The 22265-nt window shown below is 32.6% G+C and overlaps 3 protein-coding genes across 3 annotated transcripts; all 3 read left to right on the top strand.

Annotated features, from left to right (window-relative positions):
• Positions 1-6399: 6399 nt before the first annotated feature.
• On the top strand, positions 6400-8244 carry LOC120130914 (UPF0496 protein At4g34320-like). Its single transcript, XM_039148063.1, has 2 exons — positions 6400-6848; positions 6887-8244. The coding sequence occupies exon 2, from the start codon at positions 6909-6911 to the stop codon at positions 8073-8075; it is 1167 nt and encodes a 388-aa protein (XP_039003994.1). The 5' UTR covers positions 6400-6848; positions 6887-6908; the 3' UTR covers positions 8076-8244.
• A 6554-nt stretch (positions 8245-14798) lies between these two features.
• On the top strand, positions 14799-16109 carry LOC120130916 (probable galacturonosyltransferase-like 1). Its single transcript, XM_039148064.1, has one exon. It carries the CDS (start codon positions 14922-14924, stop codon positions 15996-15998), a length of 1077 nt encoding a protein of 358 aa, XP_039003995.1. The 5' UTR covers positions 14799-14921; the 3' UTR covers positions 15999-16109.
• A 1564-nt stretch (positions 16110-17673) lies between these two features.
• Positions 17674-18342, top strand: LOC120130917 (probable calcium-binding protein CML41). The gene has a single exon (XM_039148065.1). It carries the CDS (start codon positions 17702-17704, stop codon positions 18260-18262), a length of 561 nt encoding a protein of 186 aa, XP_039003996.1. The 5' UTR covers positions 17674-17701; the 3' UTR covers positions 18263-18342.
• The last annotated feature ends 3923 nt before the right edge of the window (positions 18343-22265 follow it).

Raw genomic sequence — 22265 nt, 5'->3', positions numbered from 1 at the left:
TTGGAAACTGATAACACAATTAAGGGTTGTTTTGGCTGAATTTATGAGATAATGTTGTGGAAAAAAAAATTTACGAGATAACGTGTTTTAACAATTAATTATTAAGATAGGGTGTTTACTACAGGTCGAATGAAGGTCGTCGGGTGGTCTGGGCGACCAATGAAGGTCGTCAGGTGATCCATAGGAGAAACAATCAAATAATAGTTGTTTGGGTTAAATGCAAATTTGGTCCTCACAACTTTACACTCTCATACGTATGTTTTAATATTTAGGGGATAATAGCATTTTCGGTCCCCTATGCTTTGTAATCTATTTGTTTAATCATTTAGTGACATTTTTAATGTTTTGTTTCAGGCATGTATATTTTAATAATTATATTTTAGTCACTAGTTGTTTATTCTGTCAAGTTTGTGTATGTTTCATTTTGATCATAATATTTTTAGTTATTTCATTTTAATCACTGATTTCATGTGTTTTATATATTTTCCTTAATTTTCGAAATTGGCCATGAAATTTGTAAACATGTTATTTTAGCCACTGTTTAGTATTTATGTTTAATTATAATTTAGTCATACATGTTTCTTGTTTATCCTATTTTAGTATGTATTTATTTCTCCCTACCAACGATATTATTTCGCAAATTTTTCCAATATAAAATAAAATTAAATAAAACTAAAAAATAGTGAAAAATACTCGAAATAAATAAACGTAGAACAAATAAAATTTATTGAATACAAAACAAGATATCCCAATAATCAATTTTAAAATAAATACATACTAAATACAAAACAAGATATCCCAATAATCAATTTTAAAATAAATACATACTAAAATAGGATAAACAAGAAACATGTATGACTAAATTATAATTGTTTGTGACTAAAATAAATACATGTATGAGAGTGCAAAGTTATGAGGACCAAATTTGCATTTAACCCAAACAACTATTGTTTGATTGTTTCTCCCATGGATCACGCGACATTCATTGGTCGCCCAGATCACCCGGCGACCTTCATTGGTCGCCCAGACCACCCGACGACCTTCATTGGTCTCCCAGACCACCCGGCGACCTTCATTCGACCAAACACCCTATCTCACTAATTAATTGTTGAAATACGTTATCTCGTAAAAAAAAAATTCTCACAACACTATCTCGTAAATTCAGCCCCAATGTTGCCACTCCTCTCCTTTATTAATATTTCTTTAGCATAATGACAAAAAAAAATTCAATACTTTTAAATGATTAATTATTATTTTAAAATTAATTTTAAGTATTACCGTATAAATATTTGCTTGTTTCTCTGTAATGTTTTGATTCGTGAAAAAGGGTAAAGTGACAGAGTTTGGTGAATCTATGACCTCACTCCTGCTGTGTTGTGGTTCAGTTATTATCATTTGTCAGTCATTTCCGAAGAAAAAAATGACTGACCATTTACATGCTAAAGAAACATAAATAAAGGCATAAGGTTACTGCACACAAAAAAATTAAGGTTATATAAATTTTTTAATTTTAAAAAATATTTATGCTAGAAATAGGTTAAATGGAATCTTCAAATTATATATATTTATTAAAAGAGAGAGGATGAATTTAAAAACAGCTAGGAATAGGAATCTAGCTAAATTTCAAGAGTGACCAACTTAAAGACTAGGTAACTGATGTCTAGGACGAGCATGGGTCGGTTTAGGTCTAATTTGGGTTAATCCGATCAGATTCGAAAATTTTACATCTTTCATTCATCTCGACCCGACCCAAAAAATATATATCCTCCACCAGATCTGAATCTGACTCGAAATAATAAAATATTATTTTTATTTAATAAAAACAGTGATTTAATTAAAATAATAATATATAAAAGGGATATTATTGTAATTATTCCTAAATATATAAGGTAAAATTATATTATTTTTCGAGTTGGATCGGATTAGGTATTTTTTACCTTAAATCTGAATCCGACCTGACCCGAACATCACCTTTAAAAAATTCGATCCGACCTGATCAGATCGAAACCGTAAGGTTCAGGTCCCGTGACCATCCCTACCGAAGTCTAGGGTGTGTGCCAAAAGAATATCTTTCATTTTTACAAAATACTTTCAACTTTTACTAACAATCTGAAGGGAAAAAAAGTAGAACGGAATAATTGTAGAGGATGGTTGGAGCTAAAAGATAAACCACAAAGGCTATAACTCACCGGTCAAAGCATTGGTTCCATGAATGAATTTGGTTGTATTAGACTTTTAATAGTCATTTTCTTTCTCTATAATGGGACCGAGAAGAAGAAATAGGTAGCCTCCATTATTGACTAGGATAATGTTTTCTGCAATCATGCACCAATTGCATTTTTTATATATTTTTCTTTTAATTGTTTTATTCAACCAAATTACCGTATATCGCTAACGTACGTGTGACTAATTTTGTTTTCATTTTCATTTTTTAATTTTTTAAAAATATTAAATATCAAAACCAAAACATGAAGCAACTAGTGTTTTTTTCAAATGTATATTATTGAAATCAAGTGACGTGTTATTAAAAAATCTATCATTTATGTATTTAAAGCATAGTTTTATTTATAGATTAAGTTAGTGATATATCAAAGAAACATCGTTTTAATATTAACTAAAACTGGATCATAAGATCGACCTTGGACATGTCCTTCTTATTTTCTTTATTAAAAAACAACATTACTATTTAATGCCATAACTTTAATAAACGATATTTTAAAAAGTTTATAAAAAGATAAAATTATTTTTCATTAACTCAATCAATAATTACAAAATCAATTAAATCAAATTTTACTAGTATTTAATGCCATGTAATCCATTTTCGGTAACCCAGAAAGCGAGCATATTCTGGAGAATTTCAACAATTGTTGGCTTCCACCGTCGACCTATGCGTTCGATTCTTCAAATTTTTGATCCAAAACTTTCCCAGCCGAACTCTTCTTCTTGTAGATTCTACAAAGCACCCAATCATCCATCTGGGGAAAAAACACACAAAATGGTTCATACAGCAATGCCATCGAACAGTTGATGGGCATGACCAAAGAGGGACAGGTGGATCTTACTCTCATGGATCCATTTTGCCTCTTGATTTGCTTTCGCAAATGGTTTAATATGTATTCGTGCATGATCCAATTTGTTTTGACACACTTTGGTGGTCTGCCATTGTAGAAGACGAGAGCCTTCTTCACCCTGACATGTTTATAATCACTGTATATAGCTTTACCGGTTCCGGTGACCTTCCAATAGCCGGAAACAAAAAAGGGGGTGAATTTTGCGTTTAAAAGAAAATGGTTTAATTGCAGCCTTAGTCCCTAAAATCTCTAGAGTTTATGAAATTGAAAACTTTTAGAGTCTAGTGACCAAAATAGAAGAGAAGAAAATAATTGAGTGATAAATGGTGTAATTTATCAAACTCATTATAGCAGAAATTAACGGAAATATTAGTCAATTATAGAAAACGTTGGTCAAATGGTCACATTGAATTTTTTTTCAAGTTGGAGGGTCAGATTGGTCCAAAAAAGATAGGGGTTAATTGATTTTTTTAAGTTTGAGGGTCTTTGATGTCTTTTTGCCTTTTTTTAATAAAATTTTTAAATAAAAAGTGACTAATTTTATTAAAAAAATAAAAATATTCAGAATTATAATGATTGTTTATAATCATAATAGTAAATTATACATATAATTATGAAACTTTTCTATAATCATTTACACAAAAAATTAGTCACTTGATATCATATGATGATCAGATTATAAAAATATTAAAAAGCTAACAAAAAACTCGAATAAAAGATAGAGATGAAAAAATCTGATTGCATTGACAAATGAACAACAAAATGAGATCAAACTATTAAAAGATCACCGACAAATTACAGATTAGACCAAAGCGATGTGAGAAAACTATCCACGAATGTAAACCGCGTATCAAAATCTAATATGATAGTGCAAAGTAAGAAAGATTAACGAGATAACAAATAAATACTATATTAATTAATCGAGACAATGCTAAATCTAACCATAAAAAACAAATAAATGAAAATAATAGCAAACAGCTGATAACATATGAAATGACATAAAAAATATATAATAAAGATAAAAAAAATATCATAAAACTAAAATTATTAAAAAAAAATATGATATAAGAAAGTAAAAAATTATAATGATTAAAGACGGCTGACAATTAACAGTCTAACACTAAAGCGATATCATCGCCTACCGATCAAAGAAAAAAAAAACAAAAGATTACATGCTTAAACGTAACAAGCAAAGATATTAATTCATCAAAAAAATTTAAGTAACTTGTTAAAAGATTTGCACATAGATTTTGCTAAAGATTAATTTTTTTTTGTGTGTAACAAATTATGGGGTAAATTTTGAATTTCATTTAATATTTTTAAAAAGTTATAACATTATGTTTTAGTATTATTTAGATCACTTGTCATTAAAATTAAATAGATTTATTGATATAATATTTTTTTATTTTTTCAATTATGATACAATATAATCTTATGACGTGACAATAATACTATATTTAATTTTATAATAACAAGTTATCAAGATCAAATTAAAACATAATTTAACTATACTTTTTTTTTAAAAATAATAAATATATAATAAAACAAAATTAAAGTAATAATTAAATACATAAGTTACTCTAAAATATATATACATTGAAACTCGGGGTTAAAATTTCATAAATGATATTAAAAAGTTATCATGCAACTTATTATGAAATATACCTTAAAAAATGAAAACTATTGTCAAATAATAACAATTGCTCGTGTATTTATTAAACAATAGCGGCATCAATGGAGATGGATAGGCATGTGTGGTTCCAGCTAAGCCTAGAAGGGAAGAGGGGTTAGCTGGCAAAGCATTAAATAAACGGGACTTCGCCCACGTGCGGGAGAGAGGCGTGCCTTTTGGGGTCTTCCAATCGCTTGGACCTCCTAGTTTTCTTTAATTATTATTTTCTGTTGCAACGAGGCCTTTCGTTGGTCTCCATTGGCAAGTTGAGGGCAATATCTTTCAAACGATGCGATTCTTATGACCTTCAAATCCACACTCCAATGACCATTTGACGAATGCTCTTCGTTGATGACAATAAGATTGTATTATCGGTTGTTGACGATTTATATTTATTGATTTAGATAAAAGATTATAACTGGTGAGACAGCAATAATGATGATTACTGTTTGAATTAATAAGAGAATGAATCATCACAAAATAGAAGATTTAATAGGGTTGGTCGTAATAGTGAACGATTCATCTCTTCTCCAATGTTGATTGAGAATATATATATTCATCTTTAGCGTGGGTATTACCTATAGGGTTATGATGATTATTTGTAAGTTAATTAGGTTAGCAATATCTTATGGTTAGATTTTGAATTTCGTACTGATGATTTGATGATCTATGTTTGAAAGACACGAACTTTTAAGGACTCTGATAAATATAATAGTTTATACTAAGATAATCAACAAGAAAATATTGATAGATCCGATGCGACAGAGATTGAGAGATTTTAAAACCATATAGAAAATTTTCATATATATATATAACACTCTTCAACATTGTCAATCAATTTATAGGCCGACCGAACAGTAAACAGACGCTTTTCCTCCTAGACCCATCCAGGGAAATCCTCAAAGATTATTTGGTGAGGGAGTTTTAATTGCAACAATTCTCAGTTCAACATCATTCAGAACCAAATCTTTTAACTTAGGCCAGTCCAGCCTCCCAAAGAGTTAGTCATAGAACTAACAAGAGTATAGATGGCCAACGGATTCACACAAAAATCAATTGGCGGCCCCATTCCAAATTATCGATCCAAAAGTAGCATTCAAGGACCACAACAAATGTCCATGTCTCGAACAACTCAAAGCCGAAACTTATCAGTTGTAGCAATAAGGTTGAAGCCCAAGTTCATCAAAGAAGTTGTATTATGCGGGCTCAACTTCTTGATACCCAATACTCAATTACTCGATAAGTACGCATTCTTACATGCATGTTGAAGACACCCAATGCATAATGACACGAACCAATCGCTGGCTTCAATCCGTTAATCACTTTTGTAACAATTTTATAAAGGACCATGCGAATACTTATTGGCCTAAACTAAGACATGACTAAGGATATTTAATCTTTGAAATGAGAACCAATAAAGCACTATTAGCCAACCATTTAGCTGTTCACGAGACCAGAGAGTAGCAAACTCACAGACGTTTCTGCCCATACCACAAATCAACGAGGCTTAATTTTTATTGTAGCAATTACCACAAGTGAAGTGCCATGGAAGGTTCCGCCTCGGCTCCGGGAACTTGGCTTTGGTCCCAAAGCTTACCAATTCAATTTCATTTATTTGACTTTTCTCATCATCAGACAGGAGACGAATCAAATTCTAGCGGTACACTTCAACACCTTTGACTTCATTCCTACAATCTATTCGGTCTAACAATTATTTCCTCTTCTTTTCTCCTGTCGAAATCCTTATCCTCTGCCATTCTGTGTCAAGATTCATCCTTGAGTTCACTAGATCGTAGCTTGTTTGTGTTCAGCTTCAGTTTTCGAGCTTTATTATCGGCAAAGTATTTCAGGTGAGGAGAAATCAGGAATCTGGAAACCCTCGTTTTTTCACTCTTTTTCAGCTCAATTTCAGGTACTTTAAGTTCATCCATTTCTTGGATAATGTTCCAAAGATTTAATCTTTTCTCACTTGGGGATAATTACCTAAATCTAATTGGTGTGCACTCTTGAGAATTAGCTCTGGGTTCATAAGATCTTACCCAAACTTGAAAACTATCTCTGGGTTTTTAATTTGAGAAAGCCATAGGAGTTCACTTGATTGCTGGGTTTTACTTAAATTTGAAAACCTATCATCTCCATCAAGATTTGAATCTGAATAAGATAAGATGGGCTGCAAATATAGTAAAACCGTGAGTGGTCCGGAAGTATCTTCCCAAAGCAGGGGCGATTCTCAGTTCGAATCAGACTTGAGCTCGTACGAGGCTGCTTGTAGAAATGATTCAACTTTGCAGCAATTTGATGCGACTCTCCATCAACGCACCAACGATGTCATCGGCACCCTCGCTGCTGGTTTGGGTGTTCAATCTTTATCTTTCGACTCGCTCAAACAGGTCACCGGATGTCTTCTTGAAACAAATCAGGAAGTGGTGAAAATCATTTTAGAATGTCATAGAGATATATGGAAAAATCCGGAACTGTTTTCTTTGGTTGAGGAATACTTTGAGAACAGTAAGAAGACTTTAGAATTTTGCACTGCTCTTGAGAATTGCCTCAAACGAGCTCGAAACAACCAGTTAATTATTCAGTTGGCTGTAACGTACTTCGACGAGGAGGTGGGTTTACAAGATGGGGATGGTGTGAGGAAATTTGTGAAGACTCTGGGAGAACTAAGGAAATTTAAAGCAGCTGAAGAGCCATTCACAAAGGAGTTCTTTATACTGTTTGATTCGGTCCGTAGGCAGCAGGAATTAATGCTGCGGAAATTGCAAGCTCGGAAGAGAAAGCTCGATAAGAAGTTAAAGTCCTTGAAAACATGGAGGAGGGTGTCGAATGTGTTGTTTGTAGCCACTTTCGTTTCAGTGTTGATCTTCTCTGTGGTGGCAGCAGCCATAGCTGCACCGCCGGTTGTAACAGCTTTGGCAGCTGCATTGGCGGTTCCTATTGGTTCGGTTGGTAAATGGTGCAACTGGCTCTGGAAACGCTATGAGAATGAGCTGAAAGGGCAGAAGGAGTTAATAATTGGAATGGAAATCGGTTCTTGGATTGCAATCAATGACTTGGAAAACATAAGAGCGCTTATTAGTCGGTTTGAAATTGAGATAGATTCAATATTGCACAATGCTGATTTTGCACTTAGAGAAGAAGATGCACTGAAGCTTGTAATCGATGAGATCAAGAGGAAGTTAGAAGTATTTATGACAATCATTGAGGAATTGGGTCGACATGCCAATACCTGTAGCCGTAATATTAGGATGGCAAGGACAGTGGTTTTGCAGAAGATGATGAAACGTTCCGGTAGTTCATCAACTGGTGACAGCCCTTGGGAACTCTAGCAATGACATATATTTCACTGTGTTTATTTTGTATTTATCTCATGCTCCATTCGAGATAATGAAGTTCCACCTCTACAAGTGAGTATAGTATATATGGACTTGACTTGATCATGTATGTATTTAGCAATTACATTGTTCAGTAAATCTAATTTTGGTTCGATTTTACATATTCCCTGGTTGTGTCAAGTGTTTGGACCTGGTTCTAAGAATGGAGGACACGACTTACCTAATGCTGGAACAAATATACAGAATTTACATTTTATTTGATATTGAAACAAGAATATAAATTCTACATTAGAGCACAAGATTTGAATTCTAAGAATGGTGCTGCGACTTGAAACCTACTCTGGGTAGCTTGTTTACCACTGAACGAACACGAACGGACAAAAATTTTTGTTTGTGTTCGTTCATTAAGTACTGTAGCTTATTTGTAGTCGTTCATGTTCATTCGTTAAATTAATGTTCGTTCATTAAAATGATAAACGAACACAGACGAATGAACGTAAAAAAATATAAACGAACGAACATAAAATTAGTTGAGTTTATATTTGATAAAAGTTTTTACCTTTCCAAATAATTTTAGGATTGATATTTTCTTTAATTAATTTGAGTATCTTTTATTTTGATTTAAAATTAATTGAGTTTTAAAATATTAATGGGTATAAGTTTAAAATTTATTAGGTCTTAATATTTTAAACGAGCATAAATATTTAACTAAATATAAACGAATGAATATAAACACACGAATATAAACGAACAAGATAATGAACGTTTACGAACGTAAATAAACGAATGAACACTTTGTTCGTGTTTGTTCATTTAATTAAACGGACATAAAATCTTATTCATGTTCATTCGTTTAATACATAAAAGAATTTCTCATCAAACTGTTCAAAAACAATTTATTAAACATTCAGTTCGTTTACAGAGTGAATAACTCTGTTTTACTTTAGTATTTATATGTATAATTTCCTGATTTTGGAAGGATGATTTCAACTAAATAAATTTTTAATGGATTGGGTTATGAATTTCGGCTCAAGTTGGTAAAGGAGGTCAAAAATAAATATTGTTTGATGTCATTGTGATTAATTTTTTTAAAATCTTATTTTATTTTTATAAAACGAATATTCAATTCCTTATCTAGATTGGCTTAGACTTGGATTAAACAACACGAAAAATTTCGAGTACCCTCGAATATTTCCGAAATTACCTATCACCCATTTAAGAAATTTGCACCTTCACTCTATCAATCAATTCTTTTTTATTCTCATGTTAGTTTAGTTTACCCAATTATTAGATCTGTTATTTTTCTTTTTCAATTTATAATTTTTTAGATTATACTTTGTGATGGATGTGGATGCGGTCGTGTTTCTAGATTTTTCAGGGTTTTTTGAAATTTGATTAATATTCTTATTTTTGGTTAGGGATTTCATTTTTTTTTGCCCAATAACTTGACTATTTGAGATTGGTTAATGATCAATATCGTTTATGGGATAATTTGATGATGATCTCGAAAGACTTGATCTTTAGAGTTTTTTATGGCTTCTGGTTTTTGACATCTCAAATTTTATTCTTTTCAAAAATGGGATTTTAAATGCTTGCATCTTGAATTCGTGCATTTTCCTCTTGATATTTTGATTTATTGGTAAGTGCTTTTGGGCATCAACAAGCGCTACTCCATGCAGTGTATAATTCTTTCTGTTTCTGCAATAATTTAACCTAAGATTCTTTCTCCTCTTAGATCATCAACTTTCATTTCAAAGATGTTTCTTTTCGCAATTAACGTTTCTTTATCAATAATATTTATTACTTACTCTCCATAACTTTCTTAATTCAATTGATATACAACATAACCAGCCTTTTTATCTGAAACTCCCTTCAATCGTCGACATTCACTCATACTGTAAACATTTTAAATTTGTCATCAATATAAACATCTATAATACTTTTAACCAATAACCACCATTCAACCAAGTATTAGACAAATACATAGTTACTTACTAAAAGTGCATATATGGTGCTATTGATTGCTTCGACTTTTCTTCTATCTCAGTAGTCGCTTGATCCTCGAAATCATCTTCTCGAAGAACAATTGACATGTCATTTGTTTTTTCTCTCACGTTATTTGTCCATGTAATGTCATCTTCTTCTTCCTTTTCATTCATCGCAATATAGATTTCAACAATATATCTTGTGATCTTATGATAAACAGTACTGTAAATGTAAATGTAACTGTTTTTCATAATCGATCATAGTCATAACTGATTATTATAGTAATCGATTATGTACAACCTATAATGTTATCTACAACCCAATGTTTTCCATTCAACCTATAATATTACATTCTACTTGTTTTACTAACCCCTATTATTTTCCATTCATTCAACCTATAACAATAATCGATTCATCATATTGCATCTTTTTCCTATAAATTAAACCCTAATCCCTAAATCAAACTTCATTAATTGAAAAAAATTACAAACTAGGGTTTCACTAACATACCTCTCTATTCTTCAAATTACGATTTCAGTTCAGTTCTTCAGTATTAATGTCTATTGCTAAGATGGAAAACATATTCTAAAGACAAAAACTCTTTATTCTCTTCTCTAATATTGGCCTTTACCTTCTCTAAACCGATTATATTATCTATAAATTCTTGATAGTACTTTTCCCTATGTATCGAAATATGTGAAAAAAATTGATACTTTTAAATCCTTATCGTTTTCCTTCTTTTTTTAAATTCGAAAGTATTGATACTTGGGAGAAAAGGTATTGATATAATCGGTTTACAACAGAAAATGTTATATCTAGAAGACTAGAAATCATAAAACTTATACGTTACTATAATAATAATGGTTGAAAAATTAACTGTTACCCTTCTAACGGTCACAAAATAAGTTAAAAACGTCAATGTTATTAATATAATTAACATTTTCGATTGGGTCTTGAAATGTTACCAGATTTTAAGATGACGCGGCCTTATTCATTCAGACGACAACAAAATAAGTTGGTTGTTATCTGAATAGTAGGTTACGATATGAAATGTTATAAACTTAGAAAATATCGATATTCTTTAAAAAAAATATATCGATACTTACCAACAACATAACTTACCCGATTAAATCATTTAAATTATTTTAAAATACTTGCAATCTAATAAATTAGATTTAATTCAATATTATCAGTAGTGGTAAACCTATTATGTTACTTTCCTTTTAAATTTTTCGGTTGAGTAATTTTTAACCTTATATTACTCTGTCGTTCCTTAGAATTAGCCTCAAATCTGGGTCATTTAGAAAAAAACTACATTCTTTTTTATTCTTAGGACTGTACTTAAGTTTATAGTTGTCAAGAAAAGTTACACAAAAATGGGGCATTTCTTAAGTGCTCCCATTAAAAATGTTACTACCTTGTGGTGCAATTAGTTGTATAGTCAGTACTTAAGAACAATTGTTTGTAGATGTACGAGTGTCATTCGCTTTGAGATCTTTAAGAAATATAGTATTAAACATGTACAAACAGTGACAGAACTATGTATAATTTTAGGGGTTATTTATCTTCAATTTTTTATTATTATAAAATATAATAATTAATATATATTTAAATTTTCAAAATTTATTTTATTTTGATTTTACTTCTTTCAATTTTGTTATGAATTATACTTTTCCTATTAAACTAGAATCTTAGTTCTGCCTCGTGTACAAATTAAATTAAATCTCTAGAAACATAAATTTATATTACTCATTTATCACAACATTTGACTTTGATGTTATTTTCTTGGATAAAAAAACATTTACATCAACTAATAGTTATCTAAGCTTTTTTCATTATTTTTAAAAATTATTCTGTGAATGGTAATATAATTGTTTATCGTTGTCAATGGCATCTAAAGTCCCTGTACTACATATCCCAGCAACAATTTATCTGGGAAAATATGAAAAACCAATCTCGTCGATTGCTTTCATTGATACTAGACCCGCAGAAACAATCATGAATCCAGAAATACTCAATCCAGAATGGTGGAAACCTCATACTAGATACTTCAATTATGCAGCAGACCAGACCTTTGCAATTCATCTCATCAGCAAGCCTATTACTATTCAAATTTTTCCCAAGGATGTTCAATTACGACTACAGTTCTCGGATCACAACTTATTGGAAAAGATTTGGTTGTAGGTTTTGACCTATATACCAAGGCAAAACACCTGAGAATTCTACCTAATGGTCTTAAATATAAACAAATGTTTAAGCCATTTGTAGAAATTTCCAGATTATATTTGATGGAGACCAAGGAGAAGATTTCTTGTGCTATAGCAGAACTTAAGTCAAGAGCTTGTGCAAAATCACATGAATAATTCTTGTCTAAGTGTGATCATCGTGGAAAAATTATGAGTTCTTCATACAGTTACCATTCAAGAAGAATGAAGATATTAAATCAACCAAAGCCAGCCATTCAAGAAGAATGAAGATATTAAATCAACCAAAGTCGGGCATTCAAGAATGAATATATTAGCTGATCCTGTTCCCATATGTAATGTGGTAAGGGGAGGTAGGGTAGTAGGCTGCCCCCAACGCCAGGTTGAGAGCAGTTTCCGTGGAAGACCTCCGACAGTCAGAATTATGAATTGCCCACCGTAAGACTCGATCCCAAAACCACAAGGTTAAGAGCCTTGCGCTCTACCGAAATAGAATGTAATAAGCTCATACAACAAGAATTGATTGAACCCTTCAGATTCACAATGGACATGTGAAGCTTTTTATGTCAACAAGAGGTCTGAACAAGCACGAGGAAAGCTGAGACTTGTCATAAACTATCAATCTCTTAATCAGTTCCTTCAGGATGACAAATTCCCATTGCCCAATAGAAACATACTGTTCTCAAGCTTGGCCAATGCCCATATCTTTTCAAAGTTTGAATCTTAAAGCTGGATTTTGGCAATTGAGTATAGCCCTACAGAAAGGCCTAAGACAGGATTTTGCATTCAAAACCCCCACTGTCAGTGGAGGCCCATAATGAAAAGTGCTCTTATCTATATCGATGCTATTCTCCTGTATAGCCCAGATGAAGAATCCCATCTCAAATTACTATATTAAATAAATGATATGTCATTCCAATAAAAGAATTAAAAATTTTATTTGGTCTTGAAATTATAATTGGGTAAATTACATATTTAAACCAAAATTATTAGTTTTGGTCTATTTTAGTATTTAAATTTTCAATTTTTTTAAAATCATACATAACATTTAATTTTTGTTTTATTTTAGTATCTCGTCGTTAAAAATTTAACAACACTACATTTTTAAGGGTAAATTATATCATTCATCACTCAACATCTTCTCACTCCTATTTTGGTAGTAAAGTTTAATTTTTTTATTTAACTACTCAACTTTTAAAGTGCTCTTATTTTAATCACCCTAATTTATTTTATTAATATTTTTTGTGACATGACATTTTTATTATTATTTTATTATATAATTTAAAAAATAAAAGAAATAAATTTTAAAGACAGAGTGATTAAAGTAGGAGTAATTTAAAAAATAAGTAATTAAAATAAAAAATTTAAACTTCAGTGATCAAAATAGGAGTGATTAGTTAGTTGAGTGATGAATGATACAATTTATCCATACAAAAGGTGTCACGTGTAAATTACCCATTATGTTTTTAACGGCGAGGTACTAAAACGAAATAAAATTTAAACATTAGGTATGATTTTAAAAATTTTAAAAGTTTTAAGTAGTAAAACGGATCAAAACTAATAAATTAGATACTAAATGCATAATTTACCCATTATAATTAAAGTATCAATTTAATTAGTTTTTAAAAAGGAAAAATTAAAAATATTTAAAATGAAAAAATGTTTTATAAATTATCATAAAAGAAGATAGAAAAGTGTCTCGTTCGACTCTGACCTTTGATATAAAGAATAGACGCGACAGCTCTACGCATTAAATGTTGGACGCGGTATCTGGATCATATTATAGGGAAATGTTCAAATAAAAACAATGCTGTGCTGGACACACTGATGCCTCATCCAATTTTGCCCTTTGTTGCTTTCCTATAATTGACGTGATACCTATTTAGCTAGTTTTAAACTGATATTATTATTTTTTTGTTGCAGAAGATATTGTAGTTTAGAGAGTAATTTTATTTTAATTGGATGTTATTATTTTATTTAAAAATTAGACCCTCATTTTATTACCAAACCTCATTTGAAAAAGCATACCAAATTTGAACATATGATATAATAAAATATGCTTTAAAGATTTGATTTGCCACCATTACAACTTTATTATACCCTTATTACATGGCTTTAATTGGAATTGATTTCATTTTTTTATGCCATAAAGAAGGAGAATTACGGAGCAAATTTAGGAACTAGAAGAAATAAAATGTAAACCTGCTTGAGTTTGATGCCTTTTCGTAGCATCATTTTTTAAAGGAAAATAAAGAATAAATATAATGATGAGATATATTACATATTTTTAATAGTTTTGGTTTATTTATTGGACTTTGTTACTAAATTTTTAGATATCTTAGTTTTACGCAATAAAATTTTGCATTGTATCTGACGGTCTATTATTGTTTATCGTCAATTATTACAAAATCAATACTAAAAAGTTCACATTAACATTAAAATATAATAATATTTAGTGTAGTTTATGCCAAATGTAATTGCTGGAACATACTTGATTAGATTATATTGTTAGTGAAAGTGGTTTCAAGACGAAGGGTAGTGGATATCATTGATATGTCGCCTTCCTCAATCTGAAAAAGGTTAAAAGCTACAATCTAACATTGTTTTTTTCCTAATATCTGGATCCTGCTTCCTTCCCAACCAAGGCAAAATGTCACAACTTTCATTAATCCCACCACGTGATCACCTCCTCCACCGACAGCACCAGCACCTCCTCCTCCTCTTCCTCCTCATTTCCCCCAACAGTGCTGCCCCTTCCTCTGCCGCCTCCACAAATTACAAAAGATTCAAAGAAGCTCCACAGTTTTACAACTCTCCAACCTGCCCTTCCATCGGCACAGACGATATGTGCACTGATCAAGCTGTTCATGTCGCCATGACCTTAGACGCTGCCTACTTACGTGGCTCAATGGCCGCCATTTTATCCATCCTGCAACACACTTCTTGCCCTCAAAACATCCTCTTCCACTTCATTGCCTCCGCCACCGCTGATTGCGACCACCTCCGCCTCACGATCTCCCGCTCTTTTGCTTCCCTCTTGTTCCAAATCTACCTATACGACTCAAAAGCAAAGTCGGGCCACATTTCCACTTCCATCCGCTCGGCGCTCGACTGCCCTCTCAACTACGCTCGCATCTACCTCCCCAACCTCCTTCCTAGTTGCCTACGCCGAGTCGTGTACTTAGACTCCGACCTCATCCTCGTCGATGACATAACTAAACTCGCTGCGACACCGCTCGGAGACAACTCGGCTTTAGCGGCACCGGAGTACTGCAACGCCAACATCACGTCCTACTTCACCCCAACGTTCTGGTCCAGCCCTACACTGTCCTTAACATTCTCGGCCCGCAGGGCTTGCTATTTCAACACCGGGGTGATGGTGATAGACTTGCAACGATGGAGTGCGGGGGATTACACAAGGAAGATCGTAGAATGGATGGAGGTTCAAAAGAGGATGAGGATATACGAGTTGGGGTCATTGCCGCCGTTCTTGCTGGTGTTTGCAGGGAAGATAGCGCCGGTTGAGCATAGATGGAACCAACATGGGCTCGGGGGAGACAATTATAGAGGACTGTGTAGAGGTTTACATGCTGGTCCGGCTAGTTTGTTGCATTGGAGTGGGAAAGGGAAGCCATGGGTCAGGCTCGATGCTAATAGGCCTTGTCCTTTGGATGCTTTATGGGCTCCTTATGATCTTCTGCAAGCAACCTCTGCTTTGGAGTCTTAGAATTTTTTATGTATATTTTACCGGTAAATCTATTTACTTTTTTTAGGTTCAATAGTGCCACTAAATCTTTCACTCTTGCAGATAGTGTAGATTATAACATCTTACTGCCAATATTTACATGACAAAAAGGATAATTTTTTTTTTGTAGTGGACCAAATTTATCACTTTCGCTCTTGTAGTATTTTCACATCAATTTAACCCTTAAAGTTGTTCAATTGCGTCATTTTATACTTACCCCTAACTTAAAACCTAAATTATAAATCCTAAACCCTAAACTATTACTACATATCCTCTAAACCATAACTACATAACCTTTAAACCTTAAAACCTTAAGGTTTTAAGTTAGAGGTAGATTATAAAATGATGAAATTAAACAACTTTGAAAGCTAAATTGATGCGAAAATACGATAATGACGAAAATGATAAATTGAGTCTACTACAGGAACAAATGTGACCCTTAAGATTATTTATATTCATATAGGGTAGATTAAATATGTATTTGTGTATATGATTAAATCTTTTATATTTATACTTGTTCACAATAGTTTTAGATACATAATTCTTGAATTGTGATAGAGTTATTTGTCAATGTGTCGTTTTTGTTATATTCAATTTTATATTAATGTTGATTGTATTTTATCTATTGATGTTGATTGTAGTATTTGTTTGTATCTTCTATTTTCTCAAAATGTTTGATTTAGTTATATTTAATTATTTTTGTATGCTTTTATCTGAATTATTTTGTAGTTAGTGTATTTTTATATTAATTTGATTAGTCTATTTTATTTTTTAAAACTTATTGTGGTTTTATTATATTTTCTCCTAATGTTTTTTTTTAATAAAACTAATAATAGAGTTGTTATATCTCTATAGTTATTAATCTTTTATTTTCATATAAAGGGTTGCAAGAATCCGGGCATTGATTGTGAAATATGAAAAACTATGATGTTGGTCTAATTGAAGTGTGCCTCACAATTCAAGAGATTTTGGATTACATGCACATGATTTCCAATTCTTCCACTACCCCATTGGTTTCTTATTAATATATTTCTCAGAGCTTCTATATTTGAATAGGCTAACCGGTAACTAGAAGCCTACAGGCTACAACATCATTTACTGCAAACAACTTTAGCTCTTTTATGGGTTTTGTTTGCTTTTTCTTATTGTCTTGCCACTAAGCTTGTTTGCTATTGTTTTTAACTTTGTAGATTATTCCTTGATTTACGTTAGCTCAATTTTACAAAGACTTCTCACAAGGCCAATGCGTATTTAAATGGTTCTTAGATTTTCAAATGACAAACTGAATCCCATTGAACTTGATGACATTTTTAGTTTATTTATCTAATAGTGCAAGCAATTAATTAATTCCGAAACTTTATTCGGACAAATAGGTAGGTCATGCGAACTTTACTCATCATTTAAAAGACATGGTCAAAATTTACAAAAGGCACCTATATTATTCGTTTTCTTACAATTTGACCTAAAATTGGTTGGCTTTTTAATTTCTAATGGACAGGGGTCAATGAATTTTGGGTCCCTTTAGGAAGTTGCCATGCAATTTCCTTCCACCAAATTTATACGTTATATATTGTTATATATTAATATCTCGTCTTCTACCTTTCTCTGCAAGTTCCCTAAACCACTCCAAAAAAAGCATCTATTTAGGATTTCGATCTTAGCCAATAACTTGCCTTTGAAACTAAATGGCAACCGCTAAAGTTTCCAAGACTTCCAAATGGTTCTTAAACAAGACCCTTAGGTTAAGCCTTCACCGCCGTCGGTCCAAGTCTAGCTCGACCTCAACCTCTCCCGAATCATTGCCGTCGCCTCCTCATAAATCCTCGAAAAGGCCTCACGAGGAGATGAAAGAAGTGTTTCGCTATTTTGACGGTGACAAAGATGGGAAAATCTCCGCTCTCGAACTTAGGGCATACTTCGGGTCCATAGGAGAGTACATGTCACATGAAGATGCTCAGCTGGTGATCAACGAACTCGATTCCGACGGGGATAGCATGTTGGACTATCAAGACTTCTTGAAGCTGATGAAAGTAGATAACAGTGACAACGACGATCTGAAGAATGCGTTCGAGATGTTCGAGTTCGAGAAAGGTTCGGGTTGCATAACTCCGAAAGGGTTGCAAATGATGTTGAATCGCCTTGGGGACGCCAAGTCTTATGAGGAGTGTGTTGCAATGATTCGGGTTTATGATATCGACGGTAACGGGGTGCTTGATTTTCATGAGTTTCACCAAATGATGGCTTAATTCGATAGTGTACGTACAAGTTCATGCCTTTAATTAAGCAATATATTATCCATGAGATTCGCAAGGCCATTGCATGTAATATAAATACATGTGCACAAGAATCTGTGCCCTAACCAGTAAAGTACGTACGAGTTTAGGTGTAAAACATAGAGCATTTAAAAAAATCAATGGCTCTCTTTGCTCTTAAGACAATGTGAGGGTGCAAAGTTGAACACTTGTATTTGTATAACAAATAGCACATATTCCCCTCACCCCTTAATAATACAAAGAGAGTTGAAATTTGAAAATAAAAAAAATTGATTCTTTTTATATTCGGTTTGCCTATTTTAATTATTGATTTTTATTAGATGATGTGAAATGTTAATAGAAAGGTTATTCCTTAATTTAATCTCTAAATTTTTAAAATTTTATTTTTTTCAACCTCTTAAAAAATAATTTTATGTTGTCTCGGTCAAATACCACACGCCTCTTATTCAAATCTCAACCCTTCGCACTCTCGTCGACGTTCATCTAAACTTCTAAAGCCCTACATTCCCTTTGCTTTTATCACTTTGTGTGTGAAAATAGAGCATATCAAACAAGATCATTGACATGACAATATGAGTGGGCACGATAACCCAAAGGTGAGGATTGGTTGGATGAATCAGGACGAAGGTATGATGGGGATAAAGGTAGAGTTTTGGCTGACCATAAGTTAAGGATGTTGGATAGAATGCGAGCAGAAGTCCACATCTTCTAACTTTAATCTTAAGCATCATCTTTGATGTTATTGTCATCGTCGTTGGTCATCATATATTGTCCGTTATATAAATTCTAATCCATTCACACTCTCATTATTGTTCGTTAAATCCTAAATTTCAACAATTCCAAATCCAGTAATCCCTTTATTTCATCACGTCGTGTGTGATAGCAAGACACATCAAATTAGATCATTGGTGTATAACCTAAAGGAAAATGATGTTGGTGATAGAGTTTTTGTAACCCCCTTAAGTGTTGGAACCGTTGGCACACCCCATGGTGTAGTAGAAACAAAACTTGATGGTCTCACTAGTGATCCATGTACGATAAAACCAAAAATAGGAGGAAAGAGATATGATTACTTACATTGGGTTCCTTGAAAAATAACAAGATTGCAACAACAGTAATAGTTATCATGAACAATTTGAATCGCAAGCCTCCACGAAAATGTCTCGACCTCTACTTGGTTCACCTGATTGAGAGCAAATATTTTTTTAACTTTTTCTCAAAAACCGTTTTGAGAAAATTTGCTAAAAGATCAAGAAGCAAGTGTAACGCCCCGAATCTGGGGTTAGAAGTTTTGGACTAACTCGAGATGGCCCTTAGGTTAATTTCTAACTTGTAAGAGGTTTTAATCCAAATTAAAGTGGATTGGGCTTGAGGTAAGCCCAATAAGGAGTTAAAAGGGGTGTTTTTAATCTACAGTCAGAATTAGAATGACCAAGGTAGCAATTCTACCTTTTAAAATTTCAAAAGGTTGAAATATTTAATTGCTTGGTGAGATCACGTCTGATACATCATATTTTTCTCAACTCTTTATTGTCTCTTATTCCTTTTTAAATCTTCATATTCTTTCTTCTTCTCCTTTAAGTTAAGCAAGTTAAAGGTGATACATTTGGAACCTGACAACCCTAGTTCATCAATACTAATGTAAAGAGTGAATTTATCATCTTTAGAGCTTTCTTTTGAACCCTCAACTTCACTATTTCACTATGGGAGCCAAGAACATGTTTTTGTGGGGTTTAAGAGTTTTCAAGATTTCAGTCTGTTTTCAATAATCCATAGGTTTAGGAAGTGTTCTTATTACATTCTTAACCATTTCATTCATCTATTAATCTATCCCTTGATGTTTGTCTAGTGAGAGAGATTGGAGAAAACTCCAAAGCTAAAGGGAATGAGAAACTTAACCTTTTCAGTAGTTTAGCATCAAAGGTAACTCACTTTTGACTCAACTATACAATGTGTAAGTCATTTAGATGAAATGTAGTAGATTGCTTGAGCTTGAACCACTCCCATGGTAGATTTCATGTTTTAGAGTTATAAATATGTTTAAAGCCCTATTTATGATCCTTTGTATTTACATAAAACATTAATAATGTTTGGGGATATCACTAAGGTCTTTGGGATAGAATAATAGGAGTTTTTATACCTATTTTATGCTCTCTGCAGGTTGAGTTTTGATACTATAGGGATAATATCGAAACTTGTTCTTCTACTCGGGCAAACTCATGAGTTTCTGGGCAAGAGTATCGATACTTTAGGTCATATTTTTGAAACTCCCAGAAAGTATTGAAACTAGACGATCAAGAATATTTAAAAGTATTGATACTTGTAGAAAGTATAGAAACTTTTGCAATAGTATCAATACTCTAGGGCTAGTATCGATACTTTTAGTATACTTTGGACAAAAATGTCAGTTTTTAAGGGAATTAGACTCAAGGTACCCCAACACTTAATTATATCCTCAAATAAGACTTCAAGCGAGAGCAATAATTAATACCAGAACAGTAGAAATAAAATATAGCTAGGTTTACATAAAACTAGCCTTATTTGACGATCGGGAAATAATCAGGACACCTGAGTTCCTTTTACCAGAAATAGGACAGTCAATGGATCCAAGTCAGTGCTACGATACTTCATCAACCGATTGGGCGCCAGATGTCCCAAGACTCAACGGAGTAAGTCGGTGGGTGCACATTTCCGATGTAGAATTTCGGATCTCACCTAGAAGTACCCGATGGTTCTTCAGTAGTGCTAGGGGTGAATTAGCTCTGAGATGCAGAATCCCTCAATCGTACTATGATACGAACCATATATTAGTATTACAATATTTAGCATGTTTAGACCTGTGCCACTTGTCACTTTATATAGTGAATGCATATAGTATAGTCATGGGATAGCTAAATTAGTGGCTGATGAAGAACCTAGACTGGCCTCCACACAGTATTCGGTGTGAGCCAAGGAGGAGTGCGATACGATAGATGTCATATCAGGTTTTTTTAAGGGCCAAAAGTTATTTTATTGTCTTCATCCACTAGTGACTTTTTAATGTTTCTTCTATAGTCTCTGAAATGCGAATGCTATCAACTTGAGCTATAAATATCTTAAAATTATCCATTAGTTTACTGTAAGCAACAAATTTATTGATAGAATAAGTTGTACATTGGCATACTCCTTTTCTTTGAGCAATCATTAGTATCATTCATCACATCCAAATTACTTTGATTATCTTCTTCACTTGTCAAGAAATTTGAACTTGCTTTCGACTCTGGGCAATGCATAGGTTGCGTAGTGATATATAGGACGTGCTTGGGACATTGTTTGTAGGTAAGAAGATTGGTTTAGGAAATGAATGGTGTCATATATGATCTTGGTGTTTGAGGAGAATCTGTTGGAATAACAGTTTATTGTAGGTTTTCATCATCATATATGTCGATGATGTTAGGTGGCGGTTTAGTAATGTCAAGTGATGCTTGAGCTTCGATTGGTTCAGTATGAGATATATTGATGGGTAATTCTGTAACACCCTATCTAGTTCGACCTGAAGATCGATGGATTACGATATCACATGGGTCCACTAAAATGGTTAACCTAAAATTTTTCTTTTTAAAACCATTATAAAACATAATAAATTTGTTTTAGAAATAAAGGGGAGCTCCTAAATCATCCAAAATAAATACAATAAGTTTAAATCGAAATAGAGTTACAATTAAATACAAAAAATGTCTATAATAGTACATGCCCTTTAATACAAATCAAGATATACTCTGAAGTCTCTGCTGAGCTGGAATAACTAGTGACGGTAACGATCCACGTGTGGTCCCCTAAAAACCTGCGCACGAAAACATATTCTAAACACTAAGCTTACGAGCTCAGTGTCACACTAATAATTGTACTATACTATATACATTCACTGAATGATCATGCTGACAGCATAGGTATAAAGACATAGGATGTTGATATGATGTACTACAATAAACATCAT

Source organism: Hibiscus syriacus, unplaced genomic scaffold, assembly GCF_006381635.1.
Source record: "Hibiscus syriacus cultivar Baekdansim isolate YM2019G1 unplaced genomic scaffold, ASM638163v2 tig00110548_pilon, whole genome shotgun sequence".
In the NCBI taxonomy this organism is placed as follows: Eukaryota; Viridiplantae; Streptophyta; class Magnoliopsida; order Malvales; family Malvaceae; genus Hibiscus; species Hibiscus syriacus.
This window is presented reverse-complemented; position numbering and strand designations above follow the sequence as displayed.

Bases quoted from the DNA above. Each gene is read 5' to 3' on its own strand.
- LOC120130914 (XM_039148063.1), top strand. From the start codon at position 6,909: ATGGGCTGCAAATATAGTAAAACCGTGAGTGGTCCGGAAGTATCTTCC.
- LOC120130916 (XM_039148064.1), top strand. From the start codon at position 14,922: ATGTCACAACTTTCATTAATCCCACCACGTGATCACCTCCTCCACCGA.
- LOC120130917 (XM_039148065.1), top strand. From the start codon at position 17,702: ATGGCAACCGCTAAAGTTTCCAAGACTTCCAAATGGTTCTTAAACAAG.